This window comes from Hemitrygon akajei, chromosome 8 (genome assembly GCF_048418815.1).
Source record: "Hemitrygon akajei chromosome 8, sHemAka1.3, whole genome shotgun sequence".
NCBI classification, from domain to species: Eukaryota; Metazoa; Chordata; class Chondrichthyes; order Myliobatiformes; family Dasyatidae; genus Hemitrygon; species Hemitrygon akajei.
In genome coordinates, this window is record NC_133131.1 from 66,792,395 (window position 1) to 66,813,314 (window position 20,920).

At 53.3% G+C, this 20,920-nt stretch overlaps 1 protein-coding gene across 2 annotated transcripts in view; it reads left to right on the top strand.

The window, feature by feature from the left end:
• LOC140731949 (uncharacterized) overlaps nt 1-20,920 on the top strand; it is a 142,406-nt gene that overhangs the window by 107,113 nt on the left and 14,373 nt on the right. For both annotated transcript variants that reach the window (XM_073053955.1, XM_073053956.1), the window contains exon 2: nt 18,922-19,494. In XM_073053955.1, coding sequence (XP_072910056.1) covers nt 18,981-19,494 — 514 coding nt within the window. In that variant the 5' untranslated portion in view covers nt 18,922-18,980. The remainder of the gene's footprint in view (nt 1-18,921; nt 19,495-20,920) is intronic.

Consider the following 20,920-nt stretch of genomic DNA (forward strand, 5'->3'; position numbering starts at 1 on the left):
CTGGAAAGGGAGCCCTGGCTTTACCCCCTTCCGATCAGGCGACTGGAAAGGGAGCCCTGGCTTTACCCCCTTCCCATCAGGTGACTGGAAAGGGAGCCCTGGCTTTACCCCATCTTTCCATCAGGCGACTGGAAAGGGAGCGCTGGCTTTACCCCATCTTTCCATCAGGCGACTGGAAAGGGAGCCCTGGCTTTACCCCGTCTTCCCATCAGGTGACTGGAAAGGGAGCCCTGGCTTTACACCATCTTTCCATCAGACGACTGGAAAGGGAGCGCTGGCTTTAACCCATCTTTCCATCAGGCGACTGGAAAGGGAGCCCTGGCTTTACCCCGTCTTCCCATCAGGTGACTGGAAAGGGAGCCCTGGCTTTACACCATCTTTCCATCAGGCGACTGGAAAGGGAGCCCTGGCTTTACCCCATCTTTCCATCAGGCGACTGGAAAGGGAGCCCTGGCTTTACCCCCTTCCCATCAGGCGACTGGAAAGGGAGCCCTGGCTTTAGCCCATCTTTCCATCAGGCGACTGGAAAGGGAGCCCTGGCTTTACCCCCTTCCCATCACGCGACTGGAAAGAGAGCCCTGGCTTTACCCTGTCTTTCCATCAGGAGACTGGAAAGGGAGCCCTGGCTTTACCCCATCTTTCCATCAGGCGACTGGAAAGGGAGCCCTGGCTTTACCCCCATCCCATCAGGCGACTGGAAAGGGAGCCCTGGCTTTACCCCCTTCCCATCAGGCGACTGGAAAGGGAGCCCTGGCTTTACCCCTTTCCCATCAGGCGACTGGAAAGGGAGCCCTGGCTTTACCCCCTTCCCATCAGGTGACTGGAAAGGGAGCCCTGGCTTTACCCCGTCTTCCCATCAGGCGACTGGAAAGGGAGCCCTGGCTTTACCCCGTATTCCCATCAGGTGACTGGAAAGGGAGCCCTGGCTTTACCCCGTCGTCCCATCAGGCGACTGGAAAGGGAGCCCTGGCTTTACCCCTTCCCATCAGGCGACTGGAAAGGGAGCCCTGGCTTTACCCTGTCTTCCCATCAGGCGACTGGAAATGTTGCCCTGGCTTTACCCCGTCTTCCCATCAGGCGACTGGAAAGGGAGCCCTGGCTTTACCCCTACCCATCAGGCGACTGTAAAGGGAGCCCTGGCTTTACCACCTTCCCATCAGGTGACTGGAAAGGGAGCCCTGGCTTTACCCCGTCTTCCCATCAGGCGACTGGAAAGGGAGCCCTGGCTTTACCCCTTCCCATCAGGTGACTTGAAAGGGAGCCCTGGCTTTACCCCTTCCCATCAGGCGACTGGAACGGGAGCCCTGGCTTTACCCCCTTCCCATCAGGTGACTGAAAAGGGAGCCCTGGCTTTACCCCATCTTCCCATCAGGCGACTGGAAAGGGAGCCCTGGCTTTACCCCTTCCCATCAGGCGACTGGAAAGGGAGCCCTGGCTTAACCCCCTTCCCATCAGGTGACTGGAAAGGGAGCCCTGGCTTTACCCCATCTTTCCATCAGGTGACTGGAAAGGGAGCCATGGCTTTACCCCGTCTTTCCATCAGGCGACTGGAAAGGGAGCCCTGGCTATACCCCATCTTCCCATCAGGCGACTGGAAAGGGAGCCCTGGCTTTACCCCCTTCCCATCAGGCGACTGGAAAGGGAGCCCTGGCTTTAGCCCATCTTTCCATCAGGCGACTGGAAAGGGAGCCCTGGCTTTACCCCTTTCCCATCACGCGACTGGAAAGAGAGACCTGGCTTTACCCTGTCTTTCCATCAGGAGACTGGAAAGGGAGCCCTGGCTTTACCCCGTCTTTCCATCAGGCGACTGGAAAGGGAGCCCTGGCTTTACCCCAACTTTCCATCAGGCGACTGGAAAGGGAGCCCTGGCTTTACCCCGTCTTTCCATCAGGCGACTGGAAAGGGAGCCCTGGCTTTACCCCAACTTTCCATCAGGCGACTGGAATGGGAGCCCTGGCTTTACCCCCTTCCCATCACGCGACTGGAAAGAGAGCCCTGGCTTTACCCTGTCTTTCCATCAGGAGACTGGAAAGGGAGCCCTGGCTTTACCCCATCTTTCCATCAGGCGACTGGAAAGGGAGCCCTGGCTTTACCCCCATCCCATCAGGCGACTGGAAAGGGAGCCCTGGCTTTACCCCCTTCCCATCAGGCGACTGGAAAGGGAGCCCTGGCTTTACCCCTTTCCCATCAGGCGACTGGAAAGGGAGCCCTGGCTTTACCCCCTTCCCATCAGGTGACTGGAAAGGGAGCCCTGGCTTTACCCCGTCTTCCCATCAGGCGACTGGAAAGGGAGCCCTGGCTTTACCCCGTCTTCCCATCAGGTGACTGGAAAGGGAGCCCTGGCTTTACCCCGTCGTCCCATCAGGCGACTGGAAAGGGAGCCCTGGCTTTACCCCCTTCACATCAGGCGACTGGAAAGGGAGCCCTGGCTTTACCCCTTCCCATCAGGCGACTGAAAAAGGGAGCCCTGGCTTTACCCCTTCCCATCAGGCGACTGGAAAGGGAGCCCTGGCTTTACCCTGTCTTCCCATCAGGCGACTGGAAAGGGAGCCCTGGCTTTACCCCTTCCCATCAGGCGACTGTAAAGGGAGCCCTGGCTTTACCCCGTCTTTCCATCAGGCGACTGGAAAGGGAGCCCTGGCTTTACCCTGTCTTCCCATCAGGCGACTGGAAAGGGAGCCCTGGCTTTACCCCTTCCCATCAGGCGACTGGAAAGGGAGCCCTGGCTTTACCCCTACCCATCAGGCGACTGGAAAGGGAGCCCTGGCTTTACCACCTTCCCATCAGGTGACTGGAAAGGGAGCCCTGGCTTTACACCGTCTTCCCATCAGGCGACTGGAAATGGAGCCCTGGCTTTACCCCTTCCCATCAGGTGACTGGAAAGGGAGCCCTGGCTTTACCCCTTCCCATCAGTCGACTGGAACGGGAGCCCTGGCTTTACCCCCTTCCCATCAGGTGACTGGAAAGGGAGCCCTGAGTTTACCCCCTTTCCATCAGGCGACTGGAAAGGGAGCCTTGGCTTTACCCCATCTTCCCATCGGGCGACTGGAAAGGGAGCCCTGGCTTTACCCCTTCCCATCAGGCGACTGGAAAGGGAGCCCTGGCTTAACCCCCTTCCCATCAGGTGACTGGAAAGGGAGCCATGGCTTTACCCCGTCTTCCCATTAGGCGACTGGAAAGGGAGCCCTGGCTTTACCCCTTCCCATCAGGCGACTGGAAATGTTGCCCTGGCTTTACCCCGTCTTCCCATTAGGCGACTGGAAAGGGAGCCCTGGCTTTACCCCGTCTTCCCATCAGGCGACTGGAAAGGGAGCCCTGGCTTTACCCCATCTTCCCATCAGGCGACTGGAAAGGGAGCCCTGGTTTTACCCCGTCTTCCCATCAGGAGACTGGAAAGGGAGCCCTGGCTTTACCCCTTCCCATCAGGCGACTGGAATGGGAGCCCTGGCTTAACCCCCTTCCCATCAGGTGACTGGAAAGGGAGCCATGGCTTTACCCCGTCTTTCCATCAGGCGACTGGAAAGGGAGCCCTGGCTTTACCCCATCTTTCCATCAGGCGACTGGAAAGGGAGCCCTGGCTTTACCCCCTTCCCGTCAGGCGACTGGAAAGGGAGCCCTGGCTTTACCCCGTCTTTCCATCAGGCGACTGGAAAGGGAGCCCTGGCTTTACCCCCTTCCCATCAGGCGACTGGAAAGGGAGCCCTGGCTTTACCCCATCTTTCCATCAGGCGACTGGAAAGGGAGCCCTGGCTTTACCCCCATTCCATCAGGCGACTGGAAAGGGAGCCCTGGCTTTACCCCCTTCCGATCAGGCGACTGGAAAGGGAGCCCTGGCTTTACCCCGTCTTCCCATTAGGCGACTGGAAAGGGAGCCCTGGCTTTACCCCTTCCCATCAGGCGACTGGAAATGTTGCCCTGGCTTTACCCCGTCTTCCCATTAGGCGACTGGAAAGGGAGCCCTGGCTTTACCCCGTCTTCCCATCAGGCGACTGGAAAGGGAGCCCTGGCTTTACCCCATCTTCCCATCAGGCGACTGGCAAGGGAGCCCTGGTTTTACCCCGTCTTCCCATCAGGAGACTGGAAAGGGAGCCCTGGCTTTACCCCCTTCCCATCAGGCGACTGGAAAGGGAGCCCTGACTTTTCCGCTTCCCATCAGGCGACTGGAAAGGGAGCCCTGGCTTTACCCCCTTCCCATCAGGCGACTGGAAAGGGAGCCCTGGCTTTACCCCCTTCCCATCAGGTGACTGGAAAGGGAGCCCTGGCTTTACCCCATCTTTCCATCAGGCGACTGGAAAGGGAGCGCTGGCTTTACCCCATCTTTCCATCAGGCGACTGGAAAGGGAGCCCTGGCTTTACCCCGTCTTCCCATCAGGTGACTGGAAAGGGAGCCCTGGCTTTACACCATCTTTCCATCAGGCGACTGGAAAGGGAGCCCTGGCTTTACCCCATCTTTCCATCAGGCGACTGGAAAGGGAGCCCTGGCTTTACCCCCTTCCCATCAGGCGACTGGAAAGGGAGCCCTGGCTTTAGCCCATCTTTCCATCAGGCGACTGGAAAGGGAGCCCTGGCTTTACCCCCTTCCCATCACGCGACTGGAAAGAGAGCCCTGGCTTTACCCTGTCTTTCCATCAGGAGACTGGAAAGGGAGCCCTGGCTTTACCCCATCTTTCCATCAGGCGACTGGAAAGGGAGCCCTGGCTTTACCCCCATCCCATCAGGCGACTGGAAAGGGAGCCCTGGCTTTACCCCTTCCCATCAGGTGACTGGAAAGGGAGCCCTGGCTTTACCCCTTCCCATCAGTCGACTGGAACGGGAGCCCTGGCTTTACCCCCTTCCCATCAGGTGACTGGAAAGGGAGCCCTGAGTTTACCCCCTTTCCATCAGGCGACTGGAAAGGGAGCCTTGGCTTTACCCCATCTTCCCATCGGGCGACTGGAAAGGGAGCCCTGGCTTTACCCCTTCCCATCAGGCGACTGGAAAGGGAGCCCTGGCTTAACCCCCTTCCCATCAGGTGACTGGAAAGGGAGCCATGGCTTTACCCCGTCTTCCCATTAGGCGACTGGAAAGGGAGCCCTGGCTTTACCCCTTCCCATCAGGCGACTGGAAATGTTGCCCTGGCTTTACCCCGTCTTCCCATTAGGCGACTGGAAAGGGAGCCCTGGCTTTACCCCGTCTTCCCATCAGGCGACTGGAAAGGGAGCCCTGGCTTTACCCCATCTTCCCATCAGGCGACTGGAAAGGGAGCCCTGGTTTTACCCCGTCTTCCCATCAGGAGACTGGAAAGGGAGCCCTGGCTTTACCCCTTCCCATCAGGCGACTGGAATGGGAGCCCTGGCTTAACCCCCTTCCCATCAGGTGACTGGAAAGGGAGCCATGGCTTTACCCCGTCTTTCCATCAGGCGACTGGAAAGGGAGCCCTGGCTTTACCCCATCTTTCCATCAGGCGACTGGAAAGGGAGCCCTGGCTTTACCCCCTTCCCGTCAGGCGACTGGAAAGGGAGCCCTGGCTTTACCCCGTCTTTCCATCAGGCGACTGGAAAGGGAGCCCTGGCTTTACCCCCTTCCCATCAGGCGACTGGAAAGGGAGCCCTGGCTTTACCCCATCTTTCCATCAGGCGACTGGAAAGGGAGCCCTGGCTTTACCCCCATTCCATCAGGCGACTGGAAAGGGAGCCCTGGCTTTACCCCCTTCCGATCAGGCGACTGGAAAGGGAGCCCTGGCTTTACCCCGTCTTCCCATTAGGCGACTGGAAAGGGAGCCCTGGCTTTACCCCTTCCCATCAGGCGACTGGAAATGTTGCCCTGGCTTTACCCCGTCTTCCCATTAGGCGACTGGAAAGGGAGCCCTGGCTTTACCCCGTCTTCCCATCAGGCGACTGGAAAGGGAGCCCTGGCTTTACCCCATCTTCCCATCAGGCGACTGGCAAGGGAGCCCTGGTTTTACCCCGTCTTCCCATCAGGAGACTGGAAAGGGAGCCCTGGCTTTACCCCCTTCCCATCAGGCGACTGGAAAGGGAGCCCTGACTTTTCCGCTTCCCATCAGGCGACTGGAAAGGGAGCCCTGGCTTTACCCCCTTCCCATCAGGCGACTGGAAAGGGAGCCCTGGCTTTACCCCCTTCCCATCAGGTGACTGGAAAGGGAGCCCTGGCTTTACCCCATCTTTCCATCAGGCGACTGGAAAGGGAGCGCTGGCTTTACCCCATCTTTCCATCAGGCGACTGGAAAGGGAGCCCTGGCTTTACCCCGTCTTCCCATCAGGTGACTGGAAAGGGAGCCCTGGCTTTACACCATCTTTCCATCAGGCGACTGGAAAGGGAGCCCTGGCTTTACCCCATCTTTCCATCAGGCGACTGGAAAGGGAGCCCTGGCTTTACCCCCTTCCCATCAGGCGACTGGAAAGGGAGCCCTGGCTTTAGCCCATCTTTCCATCAGGCGACTGGAAAGGGAGCCCTGGCTTTACCCCCTTCCCATCACGCGACTGGAAAGAGAGCCCTGGCTTTACCCTGTCTTTCCATCAGGAGACTGGAAAGGGAGCCCTGGCTTTACCCCATCTTTCCATCAGGCGACTGGAAAGGGAGCCCTGGCTTTACCCCCATCCCATCAGGCGACTGGAAAGGGAGCCCTGGCTTTACCCCCTTCCCATCAGGTGACTGGAAAGGGAGCCCTGGCTTTACCCCTTTCCCATCAGGCGACTGGAAAGGGAGCCCTGGCTTTACCCCCTTCCCATCAGGTGACTGGAAAGGGAGCCCTGGCTTTACCCCGTCTTCCCATCAGGCGATTGGAAAGGGAGCCCTGGCTTTACCCCGTCTTCCCATCAGGTGACTGGAAAGGGAGCCCTGGCTTTACCCCGTCGTCCCATCAGGCGACTGGAAAGGGAGCCCTGGCTTTACCCCCTTCCCATCAGGCGACTGGAAAGGGAGCCCTGGCTTTACCCCTTCCCATCAGGCGACTGGAAAGGGAGCCCTGGCTTTACCCCTTCCCATCAGGCGACTGGAAAGGGAGCCCTGGCTTTACCCTGTCTTCCCATCAGGCGACTGGAAAGGGAGCCCTGGCTTTACCCCTTCCCATCAGGCGACTGTAAAGGGAGCCCTGGCTTTACCCCGTCTTCGCATCAGGTGACTGGAAAGGGAGCCCTGGCTTTACCCCGTCTTCCCATCAGGCGACTGGAAAGGGAGCCCTGGCTTTACCCCGTCTTCCCATCAGGTGACTGGAAAGGGAGCCCTGGCTTTACCCCGTCGTTCCATCAGGCGACTGGAAAGGGTGCCCTGGCTTTACCCCCTTCCCATCAGGTGACTGGAAAGGGAGCCCTGGCTTTACCCCGTCTTCCCATCAGGCGACTGGAAAGCGAGCCCTGGCTTTACCCCTTCCCATCAGGCGACTGGAAAGGGAGCCCTGGCTTTACCCTGTCTTCCCATCAGGCGACTGGAAAGGGAGCCCTGGCTTTACCCCTTCCCATCAGGCGACTGTAAAGGGAGCCCTGGCTTTACCCCCTTCCCATCAGTCGACTGGAAAGGGAGCCCTGGCTTTACCCCGTCTTTCCAACAGGCGACTGGAAAGGGAGCCCTGGCTTTACCCCCTTCCCATCAGGCGACTGGAAAGGGAGCCCTGGCTTTACCCTGTCTTCCCATCAGGCGACTGGAAAGGGAGCCCTGGCTTTACCCCTTCCCATCAGGCGACTGGAAAGGGAGCCCTGGCTTTACCCCTTCCCATCAGGCGACGAAAGGGAGCCCTGGCTTTACCCCTTCCCATCAGGCGACTGGAACGGGAGACCTGGCTTTACCCCTTCCCATCAGGCGACTGGAATGGGAGCCCTGGCTTTACCCCTTCCCATCAGGCGACTGGAAAGGGAGCCCTGGCTTTACCCTGTCTTCCCCTCAGGCGACTGGAAAGGGAGCCCTGGCTTTACCCCTTCCCATCAGGCAACTGGAAAGGGAGCCCAGGCTTTACCCCGTCTTCCCATCAGGCGACTGGAAAGGGAGCCCTGGCTTTACCCCATCTTTCCATCAGGCGACTGGAAAGGGAGCCCTGCCTTTACCCCTTCCCATCAGGCGACTGGAAAGGGAGCCCTGGCTTTACCCCTTCACATCAGGCGACTGGAAAGGGAGCTCTGGCTTTACCCCGTCTTCCCATCAGGCGACTGGAAAGGGAGCCCTGGCTTTACCCCTTCCCATTAGGAGACTGGAAAGGGAGCCCTGGCTTTACCCCCTTCCCATCAGGCGACTGGAAAGGGAGCCCTGGCTTTACCCCTTCCCATCAGGCGACTGGAAAGGGAGCCCTGGCTTTACCCCGTCTTTCCATCAGGCGACTGGAAAGGGAGCCCTGGCTTTACCCCGTCTTCCCATCAGGCGACTGGAAAGGGAGCCCTGGCTTTACCCCTTCCCATCAGGTGACTGGAAAGGGAGCCCTGGCTTTACCCCGTCTTCCCATCAGGCGACTGGAAAGCGAGCCCTGGCTTTACCCCGTCTTCCCATCAGGCGACTGGAAAGGGAGCCCTGGCTTTACCCCTTCCCATCTGGTGACTGGAAAGGGAGCCCTGGCTTTACCCCTTCCCATCAGGTGACTGGAAATGGTGCCCTGGCTTTACCCCGTCTTCCCATCAGGCGACTGGAAAAGGAGCCCTGGCTTTACCCCTTCCCATCAGGCGACTGGAAATGTTGCCCTGGCTTTACCCCGTCTTCCCATCAGGCGACTGGAAAAGGAGCCCTGGCTTTACCCCGTCGTCCCATCAGGCGACTGGAAAGGGAGCCCTGACTTTACCCCCTTCCCATCATGCGACTGGAAAGGGAGCCCTGGCTTTACCCCGTCTTCCCATCAGGCGACTGGAAAGGGAGCCCTGGCTTTACCCCGTCTTCCCATCAGGCGACTGGAAAGGGAGCCCTGGCTTTACCCCCTTCCCATCATGCGACTGGAAATGGTGCCCTGGCTTTACCCCGTCTTCCCATCAGGCGACTGGAAAAGGAGCCCTGGCTTTACCCCTTCCCATCAGGCGACTGGAAATGTTGCCCTGGCTTTACCCCGTCTTCCCATCAGGCGACTGGAAAAGGAGCCCTGGCTTTACCCCGTCATCCCATTAGGCGACTGGAAAAGGAGCCCTGGCTTTACCCCCTTCCCATCAGGCGACTGGAAATGGTGCCCTGGCTTTACCCCGTCTTCCCATCAGGCGACTGGAAAAGGAGCCCTGGCTTTACCCCCTTCCCATCAGGCGACTGGAAATGGTGCCCTGGCTTTACCCCCTTCCCATCAGGCGACTGGAAAAGGAGCCCTGGCTTTACCCCTTCCCATCAGGCGACTGGAAAGGGATCCCTGGCTTTACCCCGTTTTCCCATCAGGCGACTGGAAAGGGAGCCCTGGCTTTACCGCTTCCCATCAGGCGACTGGAAAGGGAGCCCTGGCTTTACCCCTTCCAATCAGGCGACTGGAAAGGGAGCCTTGGCTTTACACCGTCTTCCCATCAGGTGACTGGAAAGGGAGCCCTGGCTTTACCCCGTCTTCCCATCAGGTGACTGGAAAGGGAGCCCTGGCTTTACCCCATCTTTCCATCAGGCGACTGGAAAGGGAGCCCAGGCTTTACCCCGTCTTCCCATCAGGCGACTGGAAAGGGAGCCCTGGCTTTACCCCATCTTTCCATCAGGCGACTGGAAAGGGAGCCCTGCCTTTACCCCTTCCCATCAGGCGACTGGAAAGGGAGCCCTGGCTTTACCCCTTCACATCAGGCGACTGGAAAGGGAGCCCTGGCTTTACCCCGTCTTCCCATCAGGCGACTGGAAAGGGAGCCCTGGCTTTACCCCTTCCCATTAGGAGACTGGAAAGGGAGCCCTGGCTTTACCCCTTTCCCATCAGGCGACTGGAAAGGGAGCCCTGGCTTTACCCCTTCCCATCAGGCGACTGGAAAGGGAGCCCTGGCTTTACCCCGTCTTTCCATCAGGCGACTGGAAAGGGAGCCCTGGCTTTACCCCGTCTTCCCATCAGGCGACTGGAAAGGGAGCCCTGGCTTTACCCCTTCCCATCAGGTGACTGGAAAGGGAGCCCTGGCTTTACCCCGTCTTCCCATCAGGCGACTGGAAAGCGAGCCCTGGCTTTACCCCGTTTTCCCATCAGGCGACTGGAAAGGGAGCCCTGGCTTTACCCCTTCCCATCTGGTGACTGGAAAGGGAGCCCTGGCTTTACCCCTTCCCATCAGGTGACTGGAAATGGTGCCCTGGCTTTACCCCGTCTTCCCATCAGGCGACTGGAAAAGGAGCCCTGGCTTTACCCCTTCCCATCAGGCGACTGGAAATGTTGCCCTGGCTTTACCCCGTCTTCCCATCAGGCGACTGGAAAAGGAGCCCTGGCTTTACCCCGTCGTCCCATCAGGCGACTGGAAAGGGAGCCCTGGCTTTACCCCCTTCCCATCATGCGACTGGAAAGGGAGCCCTGGCTTTACCCCGTCTTCCCATCAGGCGACTGGAAAGGGAGCCCTGGCTTTACCCCGTCTTCCCATCAGGCGACTGGAAAGGGAGCCCTGGCTTTACCCCCTTCCCATCATGCGACTGGAAATGCTGCCCTGGCTTTACCCCGTCTTCCCATCAGGTGACTGGAAAAGGAGCCCTGGCTTTACCCCTTCCCATCAGGCGACTGGAAATGTTGCCCTGGCTTTACCCCGTCTTCCCATCAGGCGACTGGAAAAGGAGCCCTGGCTTTACCCCGTCATCCCATTAGGCGACTGGAAAAGGAGCCCTGGCTTTACCCCCTTCCCATCAGGCGACTGGAAATGGTGCCCTGGCTTTACCCCGTCTTCCCATCAGGCGACTGGAAAAGGAGCCCTGGCTTTACCCCCTTCCCATCAGGCGACTGGAAATGGTGCCCTGGCTTTACCCCCTTCCCATCAGGCGACTGGAAAAGGAGCCCTGGCTTTACCCCTTCCCATCAGGCGACTGGAAAGGGATCCCTGGCTTTACCCCGTTTTCCCATCAGGCGACTGGAAAGGGAGCCCTGGCTTTACCGCTTCCCATCAGGCGACTGGAAAGGGAGCCCTGGCTTTACCCCTTCCCATCAGGCGACTGGAAAGGGAGCCTTGGCTTTACCCCGTCTTCCCATCAGGTGACTGGAAAGGGAGCCCTGGCTTTACCCCGTCTTCCCATCAGGTGACTGGAAAGGGAGCCCTGGCTTTACCCCATCTTTCCATCAGGCGACTGGAAAGGGAGCCCTGGCTTTACCCCCTTCCCATCAGGCGACTGGTAAAGGAGCCCTGGCTTTACCCCATCTTTCCATCAGGCGACTGGAAAGGGAGCCCTGGCTTTACCCCCTTCCCATCAGGCGACGGGAAAGGGAGCCCTGGCTTTACCCCGTCTTTCCATCAGGCGACTGGAAAGGGAGCCCTGGCTTTACCCCAACTTTCCATCAGGCGACTGGAAAGGGAGCCCTGGCTTTACCCCCTTCCGATCAGGCGACTGGAAAGGGAGCCCTGGCTTTATCCCCTTCCCATCAGATGACTGGAAAGGGAGCCCTGGCTTTACACCATCTTTCCATCAGGCGACTGGAAAGGGAGCCCTGGCTTTACCCCTTCCCATCAGCCGACTGGAAAGGGAGCCCTGGCTTTACCCCGTCTTCCCATCAGGAGACTGGAAATGGAGCCCTGGCTTTACCCCCTTCCGATCAGGCGAATGGAAAGGGAGCGCTGGCTTTACCCCATCTTCCCATCAGGCGACTGGAAAGGGAGCCCTGGCTTTACCCCCTTCCCATCAGGCGACTGGAAATGGTGCCCTGGCTTTACCCCGTCTTCCCATCAGGCGACTGGAAAAGGAGCCCTGGCTTTACCCCTTCCCATCAGGCGACTGGAAATGTTGGCCTGGCTTTACCCCGTCTTCCCATCAGGCGACTGGAAAAGGAGCCCTGGGTTTACCCCGTCTTCCCATCAGGCGACTGGAAAAGGAGCCCTGGCTTTACCCCCTTCCCATCAGGCGACTGGAAATGGTGCCCTGGCTTTACCCCGTCTTCCCATCAGGCGACTGGAAAAGGAGCCCTGGCTTTACCCCCTTCCCATCAGGCGACTGGAAATGGTGCCCTGGCTTTACCCCCTTACCATCAGGCGACTGGAAAAGGAGCCCTGGCTTTACCCCTTCCCATCAGGCGACTGGAAAGGGAGCCCTGGCTTTACCCCGTTTTCCCATCAGGCGACTGGAAAGGGAGCCCTGGCTTTACCGCTTCCCATCAGGCGACTGGAAAGGGAGCCCTGGCTTTACCCCCATCCCATCAGGTGACTGGAAAGTTAGCCCTGGATTTACCCCTTCCCTTCAGGCGACTGGAAAGGGAGCCCTGACTTTTCCGCTTCCCATCAGGCGACTGGAAAGGGAGCCCTGGCTTTACCCCCTTCCCATCAGGCGACTGGAAAGGGAGCCCTGGCTTTACCCCCTTCCCATCAGGCGACTGGAAAGGGATCCCTGGCTTTACCCCGTCTTCCCATCAGGCGACTGGAAAGGGAGCCCTGGCTTTACCCCGTCTTCCCATCAGGCGACTGGAAAGGGAGCCCTGGCTTTATCCGTTCCCATCAGGCGACTGGAAAGGGAGCCCTGGCTTTACCCCATCTTTCCATCAGGCGACTGGAAAGGGAGCGCTGGCTTTACCCCGTCTTCCCATCAGGCGACTGGAAAGGGAGCCCTGGCTTTACCCCGTCTTCCCATCAGGCGACTGGAAAGGGAGCCCTGGCTTTACCCCTTCCCATCAGGCGACTGGAAAGGGAGCCCTGGCTTTACCCCATCTTTCCATCAGGTGACTGGAAAGGGAGCCCTGGCTTTACCCCGTCTTCCCATCAGGCGACTGGAAAGGGAGCCCTGGCTTTACCCCTTCCCATCAGGCGACTGGAAAGGGAGCCCTGGCTTTACCCCTTCCCATCAGGCGACTGGAAAGGTAGCCCTCTCCTGTGATATCAATTAGCAGTGATTTCTTCATCTGTTTTGCTGACAGCAATAATGTTCAATGAGTACCAAGTCAAGTTAAGTCACTTTTATTGTCATTTCAACCATAACTGCTGGTACAGTACATAGTAAAAATGAGACAACGTTTTTCAGGACTATGGTGTTACATGACACAGTGCAAAAACTAGACTGAACTACGTAAAAAAACAATACAGAGCAAAGAGAGAAAAATAAGCACACAACAACTACACTAGACTACAGCCCTACCCAGGACTACACAAAGTGCACAAAACAGTGCAGGCATTACAATAAATAATAAACAAGACAATAGGGCAAGGTGTCAGGCCAGGCTCTGGGTATTGAGGAGTCTGATAGCTTGGGGGAAGAAACTGTTACATAGTCTGGTTGTGAGAACCCAAATGCTACCCCCAGAATTTGATGTATATTCTCACAAATCACATCACTTCGTCCTCGTGATTCACTTTTAAATCTGTTTGACACAATAAAGGCAAATTTTCTTCTCGGGTTTCTCTTTGCCTTTTACAAAGGGTATCAGCAGTTAGTGCTGCTCCCTCATAGCTCCTGAGGTCCAGGTTCGAGACTGGCCCGAGCTGCTCTGCTTTCTTTACTGAGTGAGGAACAGTGCAGAATAGGCCCTTCTGGCCATTTGAGCTACACCACTCTGCATCTCTGGAGTTAACCCTAGCTTAATCACAGGACAATTTACAATAACCAATTAACCTAACGACCGATATTTCTCCACCAGGTAGCGGGATCCTCCCCATTCCAGAGTCACCGCGTAGCTTTCTGGACCGTACTGGGTCCAAGCGGCCCACTGACACATTGCAATGCTCTCCTCACACACAGTCCCTCCACGCTGGTTTGCCTAGACCCACATTCTGATTGGCTGGGCTTACTGGAGTTCAGTTTAGTGCAGGAGTTGAGCGAACTATCAAATCAGAAATGTTAAAAGGCACAAGATCACCGAGCATTTGGAAAGGCTCAAAGAGGCTTCTCAACCATCTACTCATTAATGCAAAGTTCAAAGGCTCACTTGGCAACACACCGGAGAATCAGAGGCTGGTTGCACAGCTTAGGAGACCATTCACCCCACTAACGAACCAACTGGACAGTTGCTTTCCTCAAAAACAAGATAAAATCTGCATTTGCTGGAAATCCGAGCAACACACACAAAATGCTGAACTCAGCAGGCCAGGCAGCATCTATGGAAAAAAGCGCAGTTGATGTTTCAGGCCGAGACCTTTCAACAGGACTGGAAAAAAAAAAGCTGAGGAGTAGAGTTATAAGATGTGGGGGTGGGTAGGGGAAGGAGAAACACAAGGTGATAGGTGAAACCGGGAGGGGAGGGAGGGGTGTGGTAAAGAGCTGGGAAGAGCGGTGAAAGAGATTCAGGGCTGGGGAAGGGGGAATCTGACAGAAGGCCATGGTAGAAAGGGAAGTGGGGAGGAGCTCCAGAGGGAGGTGATGCACAGGCAAGGAGATAGGGTGAGAGAGGGAAAAGGGGATGGGAAATGGTGAGGAGGGGGGCACTACCGGAAGCTCGAGAAATCAATGCTGGTGGCATCAGGTTGGAGGCTACTCATTGAGAATATAAAGTGTTGCTCCTCCAAACTCAGTGAGATCTCATCGCAACTGTCAAGGAGGCCATGGACTGGTGTGGCGGAATGGGAATGGGGAGTGGAATTAAAATGTGTGGCCACTGGGAGATCCTGCTTCCCCTGGTGGATGGAGTGTAGGTGCTCAGTGAAGCTGTCTCCCAATTTAAGTTGGGTCTCATCGTTATACAAGAGGCCATGCCAGGATAACAGACACACAGATGAAGTGTTATCTCATCTGGAAGGACTATTCGGGGCCCTGAATGGTAGTGAGGGAGGAGGTGTAGGGGCAGGTATAGCAATTGTTCCACTTGCAAGGATAAATGCCAGGAGGGAGATCAGTCAGGTGGGATGAATGGACAAGGAAGTCACATAGGGAGCGATCCCTGAGGAAAGCAGAAAGTGGGGAGGGGGGCAAAAATATGTTTGGTGGTGGGATCCCATTGGAGATGCTGGAACTTATAGAGAATTGTGTGCAGGATGTGGAGGCTGGTGGGGTGGTAGGCGAGGACAAAAGGAACCCTATCTCTGGTGGGGAGGCAGGAGGATGGGATGAGGGCAGACCTGCGTGAAATGGAAGAGATGCGGCTGAAGGCAGCGTTGATGGTGGAGGAAGGGAAGCCCCTTTCTTTGAAGAAGGAGGACATCTGGAGTGAAAAGCCTCATCCTGAGAGAAGATGCGGTGGAGATGGAGGAATTAAGAGAAGGGATGGCGTTTTTACAAATTGTCCAGGTAGCTGTGAGAGTCCGTGGGATTATAATACACATCAGTAGATAAGAACCAGAGATAGAGACAGAGTGATCAAGAAAGGGAAGGGAGACATCAGAAATGTACCAGGTAGATTTGAGAGCAGGGTGGAAGTTGGAGGCAAAGTGGATGAAATTGACAAGTTCAGCCCAGGTGCAAGAAGCAGCAACAATGAAATCGTAGATGTAGCAGAGGCACCAGACACTGGCTTGGAACATAGATTGTTCCAGTTGAGTTCCACATAGCTGGGACCCATGTGAGTGTCCATGGCTACCCCTTTTGTTTGAAGGAAGTGGGAGGAGACGAAGGAGAAATTATTGAGATTGAGATCAAGTTTTGCCAGGCAGAAGAGAGTGCTGGTGGAGGGGAACTGGTTGGGTCTGGTGTCCAGAAAGAAACAGAGAGCTTTGAGACCTTGCTGACGGGGGATGAAGGTGTATAAAGGCTGGACATCCATAGTGAAAGTGAGATGATGGGGGCCAGGGAACCTGAAATCATTGAAAAGATCAAGAGCGTGTGAAGTGTCATGGATTCAGGTAGGAAGGGACTGAATCGGGGGGATAAACCAGAGTTGAGGCATGCAGATATGAGTTCAGTGGGGCAGGAACAAGCAGAAACAATGGGGCTACCTGGACAGGCAGGTTTGTGGATTTTGCTATCTTACGCATTTTAGGTATCCAGTAGTTGACTGGTACAACAAGCAATAATGATGTGAAGAAAGTGGTAAAGAAGGCATTGGGCACACTGGCATTCAGGGCATTGAGTCGCTATGTTGGATACTGTGTTGTTTTCGTACCAGGCATTGGCGCAGTCACATCCGGAGTGTTGTCTACAGTTTGTGTTATCCTTTCATAGGAAAGATGTCATTAAGATGGAAAGAGTGCAAAGAAGATTAATGAGAATGTTAGCAGGAATCGAGGGCCTGAGTTATAGGGAAAGGTTGCGCAGGTTTGGACTTTATTCTTTAATCATAGGAGATTGAGGGGTGAATTTATTGGAGATGTAGAAAATCCTGAGGGGCATAGAAAGGGTTAATGCATGCAATTCTTTCTGTTCCAGGGAAGGGTAACCAAAAACTAGAGGGCATAGCTGAGGGGAAAGATTTAAAAGGGCTCTAAAGTAAATCCATTACTGTCACTGAATATCCAGTGTCCTGAACTTGCAACATTTCACATTACCTCTGTCCAACAGGGTCATTGAGAAAAGCTCCATTTGTTGGATCATGCACTGCCTCTGGTGCCTCCTTCCCTGGGTGGCGAAAGCAGGTTGTAACAGAGCTCCACAAGTCCAACTCCACCGATACCCAGCAACTTGCTAGTGGAGTAGACCGGCACTGATTGGTGTTCTTGATTAACCAGTGGTGTCTTGTGATCGTAAAACAGACGTAAAGGATGAACAATAAGCTTTAGACTGGTAACAGCAAAGAGCAATAAGCACCCTGATCTGGCCAGGATAATGTGGGCTTGGCGAGCGGCAGTAGAAACGCAATGGAGTAAAGGAACACTTTATAGGTTTGCATACCTATATATTTCACACTTATCCAATCTTAGTTTGCTTTACAGCAGAATGTAAATTAGTTCACCAACAGTGGTTTACCTTTGGTAAATCTGTACTAACTTTCATTTATCCCCCATGATTTCTCAACCAACAACTCTTCCCTGGATTGTTATTTCTGAACATTTCCTTATTTACTGAAGCCAGGTGTTTGATGAATCTTGTTGCTTATTGAATTTTTTGAAGTAGTTACGAGGAATGTTGATGAGGGTAAGGCAGTGGATGTAGTCTATATGGACTTCAGCAAGGCCTTTGACAAAGTTCCACATGGAAGGTTAGTTAAGTCGTTAGGTATTAATGCTGGAGTAATAAAATGGATTCAACAGTGGCTAGATGGGAGATGCCAGAGAGTAGTGGTGGATAATTGTTTATCGGGATGGAGGCCGGTGACTAGCGGGGTGCCTCAGGGATCTGTTTTGGGCCCAATGTTGTTTGTAATATACATAAATGATCTGGATGATGGGGTGGTAAATTGGATTAGTAAGTATGCTGATGATACTAAGGTAGGAGGTGTTGTGGATAATGAGGTGGGTTTTCAAAGCTTGCAGGGAGATTTATGCCGGTTAGAAGAATGGGCTGAATGTTGGCAGATGGAGTTTAATGCTGAGAAGTGTGAGGTTCTACATTTTGGCAGGAATAATCCAAATAGAACATACAGGGTAAATGGTAGGGCATTGAGGAATGCAGTGGAACAGAGAGATCTAGGAATAACAGTGCATAGTTCCCTGAAGGTGGAATCTCATGTAGATAGGGTGGTGAAGAAGGCTTTTGGAACGCTGGCCTTTATAAATCAGAGCATTGAGTACAGAAGTTGGGATGTAATGTTAAAATTGTACAAGGCATTGGTAAGGCTAAATTTGGAATATTGTGTACAGTTCTGGTCACCGAATTATAGGAAAGATATCAATAAATTAGAGAGAGTGCAGAGACGATTTACTAGGATGTTACCTGGGTTTCAGCACTTAAGTTACAGAGAAAGGTTGAACAAGTTAGGTCTCTATTCATTGGAGCGTAGAAGGTTGAGGGGGGATTTGATCGAGGTATTTAAAATGTTGAGAGGGATAGATAGAGTTGACGTGAATAGGCTGTTTCCATTGAGAGTAGGGGAGATTCAAACGAGAGGACATGATTTGAGAGTTAGGGGGCAAAAGTTTAAGGGAAACACGAGGGGGTATTTCTTTACTCAGAGAGTGATAGCTGTGTGGAATGAGCTTCCTGTAGAAGTAGTAGAGGCCAGTTCAGTTGTGTCATTTAAGGTAAAATTGGATAGGTATATGGACAGGAAAGGAGTGGAGGGTTATGGGCTGAGTGCGGGTAGGTTGGACTAGGTGAGATTAAGAGTTCGGCACGGACTAGGAGGGCCGGAATGGCCTGTTTCCGTGCTGTGATTGTTATATGGTTATATGGTTATATGAACATCATTGGCATCCCTTCAGTCTGAGCCGGCACCTTTATATCAAAAGATGTTGGGTGACTCGTGACCAGAGCTTCTGTTCACTCAGAAAGCAGACTGCATTTTATCAGTAGCATGAGTTTCTTTAAACCATATTTTAACCACCTTTGCTTTGTCAGTCTGTACCCTGACTAATCATGCCAGGAACTAAAGAAGCACCCTCCATTTTCAGACAATTGCAAAGCAATCACCACAACTTCAGCGCTTTGCCTCCACTGGAGAATCTTCTCTTTTGCCTGCACCCTTCCCTTCATTATCTTCAAGATGGCACCAGTGAACAACACACCCTACGGCAGCGTCCTGCAGACAGTTCACAAAACTACTTCTTCTCTTTCTTTCAAATGTGATTTAACGGATTCCCGTTTTGACATCTGATATTCTACAAGCTGTTCACTCACTTATTGCCGTTTGTGCAATTTGTTCTTTCCTCACGCGTTGGGTGTTTGATTTTTTTCTGGAACGGGTTCCATGGTGTTTCTTTGTTTCGTAGCTGTCTGTGGGAGGATGAGTCTCAGAGTTGTATTCTGTATACATACTTTGATAATAAATGTACTTTGAATCTTTAAATCTTTTTGGCATTGGCATTTTTATTAAAAATGGTTGAGTTCCTTTTTATGGTCATATGTAAGTAATTATCTTTTTTTTGTATTTTACAGGAATAGATTAAGAAAATTCTAAACTATCAAACACTGTGCACAAAAGCAGCAAAAAGAACATGCTGTCCAAAAGCTGGCTACTTGCAGTTTATTTTCTGTGCAATGTCCTCTTGGTCATTGATGTTAATGTTTCTGCCGCTACCGATTCGAATGTCAGTAGCCCTCCAGCTGTAAGTTTTCAAACAGCTATGAAGAATGGTTCCCTGGATCAAGAGTTCAATGTGTCGAAGACAACATCAGCACCTACGTTCAATCAGAGCACAAGTACCTTGGCCTCTGGGACTACAGATGCCATGTCAACCCCTAAGCCTAATAGTTCACAGACATCTGTGACACCAACAGGTTTTGTTCAAACAACACTGTCCAATATTTCAAGTCACGGTATAAATGTGTCAGCAACAACTCCAACAGTTCATTCGACAGCTGGAAAGACCCAAACTACTGCGATAGCAACACTGGTACCAAAGTCCACGCAGATGGAATTCACAACAACAGGCAGAAGGTCAAGTAGCACAGGTTCCACTCAGCCTATCACTGGCTCACTGTATACGATCATTACCACCACCGCTTCAGGTATGGTCTCGTTTCTGACAGAAGCACAGTGAAATCAAATATTCAAATGAACAAATTGTAACGATTCAGGAGACAGACTGTAAATGCTGGAATCCAGAGCAACAAGCAATCGGCTGGAAGAATTCAGCAGGTCAGACAGCATCTACGTGAGGAAAGGAATTAACAATGTTTCGGGTTGAATCTGTGCATTGGGACCTGATGCCAGGTTTTGATCTAAAATGTCGACAATTCCTTTCTTCCCAAGGGTGATGTTGATGCCCTGTGTTCTTCCAGCAGATGTGTTCTGTGTTCTTGCTGTGTCACTGTTCAGGAATTTTGATCATTTTAGCAAAACCTGAACCTATTTAAAGTAAACAGTCCAAGGGTATTCCAGACCAAATGCAGAGGAGAAGGTGAATTAATAATTTTAAATATAATTTCCAATCTTTCTTCTGGTGTTCGGTATGGATTTGAAATTGGTGACGTTTGCTAGCTTTTAATTTAATGAGTAATATTTGTAATTGAATACAAAACTACATCCAAATTCAACTTAATCCTTCCTTCTATTCTTCCATCCCAAAAAACAATGGGGATCAAGACTATGAAGACACCATTTTTGAGAAAGCAGTCTTGTTTGTATGTTAGTTTATGCAATTATAAATCCATGCCCCAGGCTATTGTTCCCAGTAAACAACCCCAAAAATCAATAGTCATAGAAAAGTAAAGGTCAGAAACAGGCCCTTCAGCCCATCTAGTCCATGCAAACCATTGAAACAACCTACTCCCATCAACCTGCACTGGGACCATAGCCCTCCATATCCCTGCCATCCATGTACCTATCTAAACTTCTCTCAAACATTGAAATCAAGCTTGCATCCACCACTCATGCTGGCAGCTTGTTCCACACTCTCACGACCCTCTGAGTGAAGAAGTTTCCTCTCATGCTCCCCTTAAGCTTTTCACTTGTCACTCTTAACCCATGACCTCTAGTTGTAGTCCCACCCAACCTCTGAGGAAAGAGCCTGCTCACACTTACCCTATCTATACCCCGCAAAATTTTGTGTATCTCTGTCAAATCTCCCCTCAATCTTTTATCTTAACCTGTTCATTCTTTCCTTATGACTCAGGTCCTCCAGACCCAGCAACATCTTTATAAATTTTCTCTGCACTCTTTCAACCTTATTTACATCTTTCCTGTAGATAGGTGACCAAAACTGCACACGATACTCCAAATTGGGCTTCACCAACGTCTTATGCAACTTCAATATAACATTCCATCTCCTGTACTCAATACTTTGATTTATGAAGGTCAATGTGCCAAAAAGCTTTCTTTACAACCCTATGTACCTGTGACACCGCTTTTTTATGGACCTGTATTCCCAGATCCCTTTGTTCTACAGCACTTCTCAGTGCCCTACCACTCACTGTGTAAGACCTACCCTGGTGG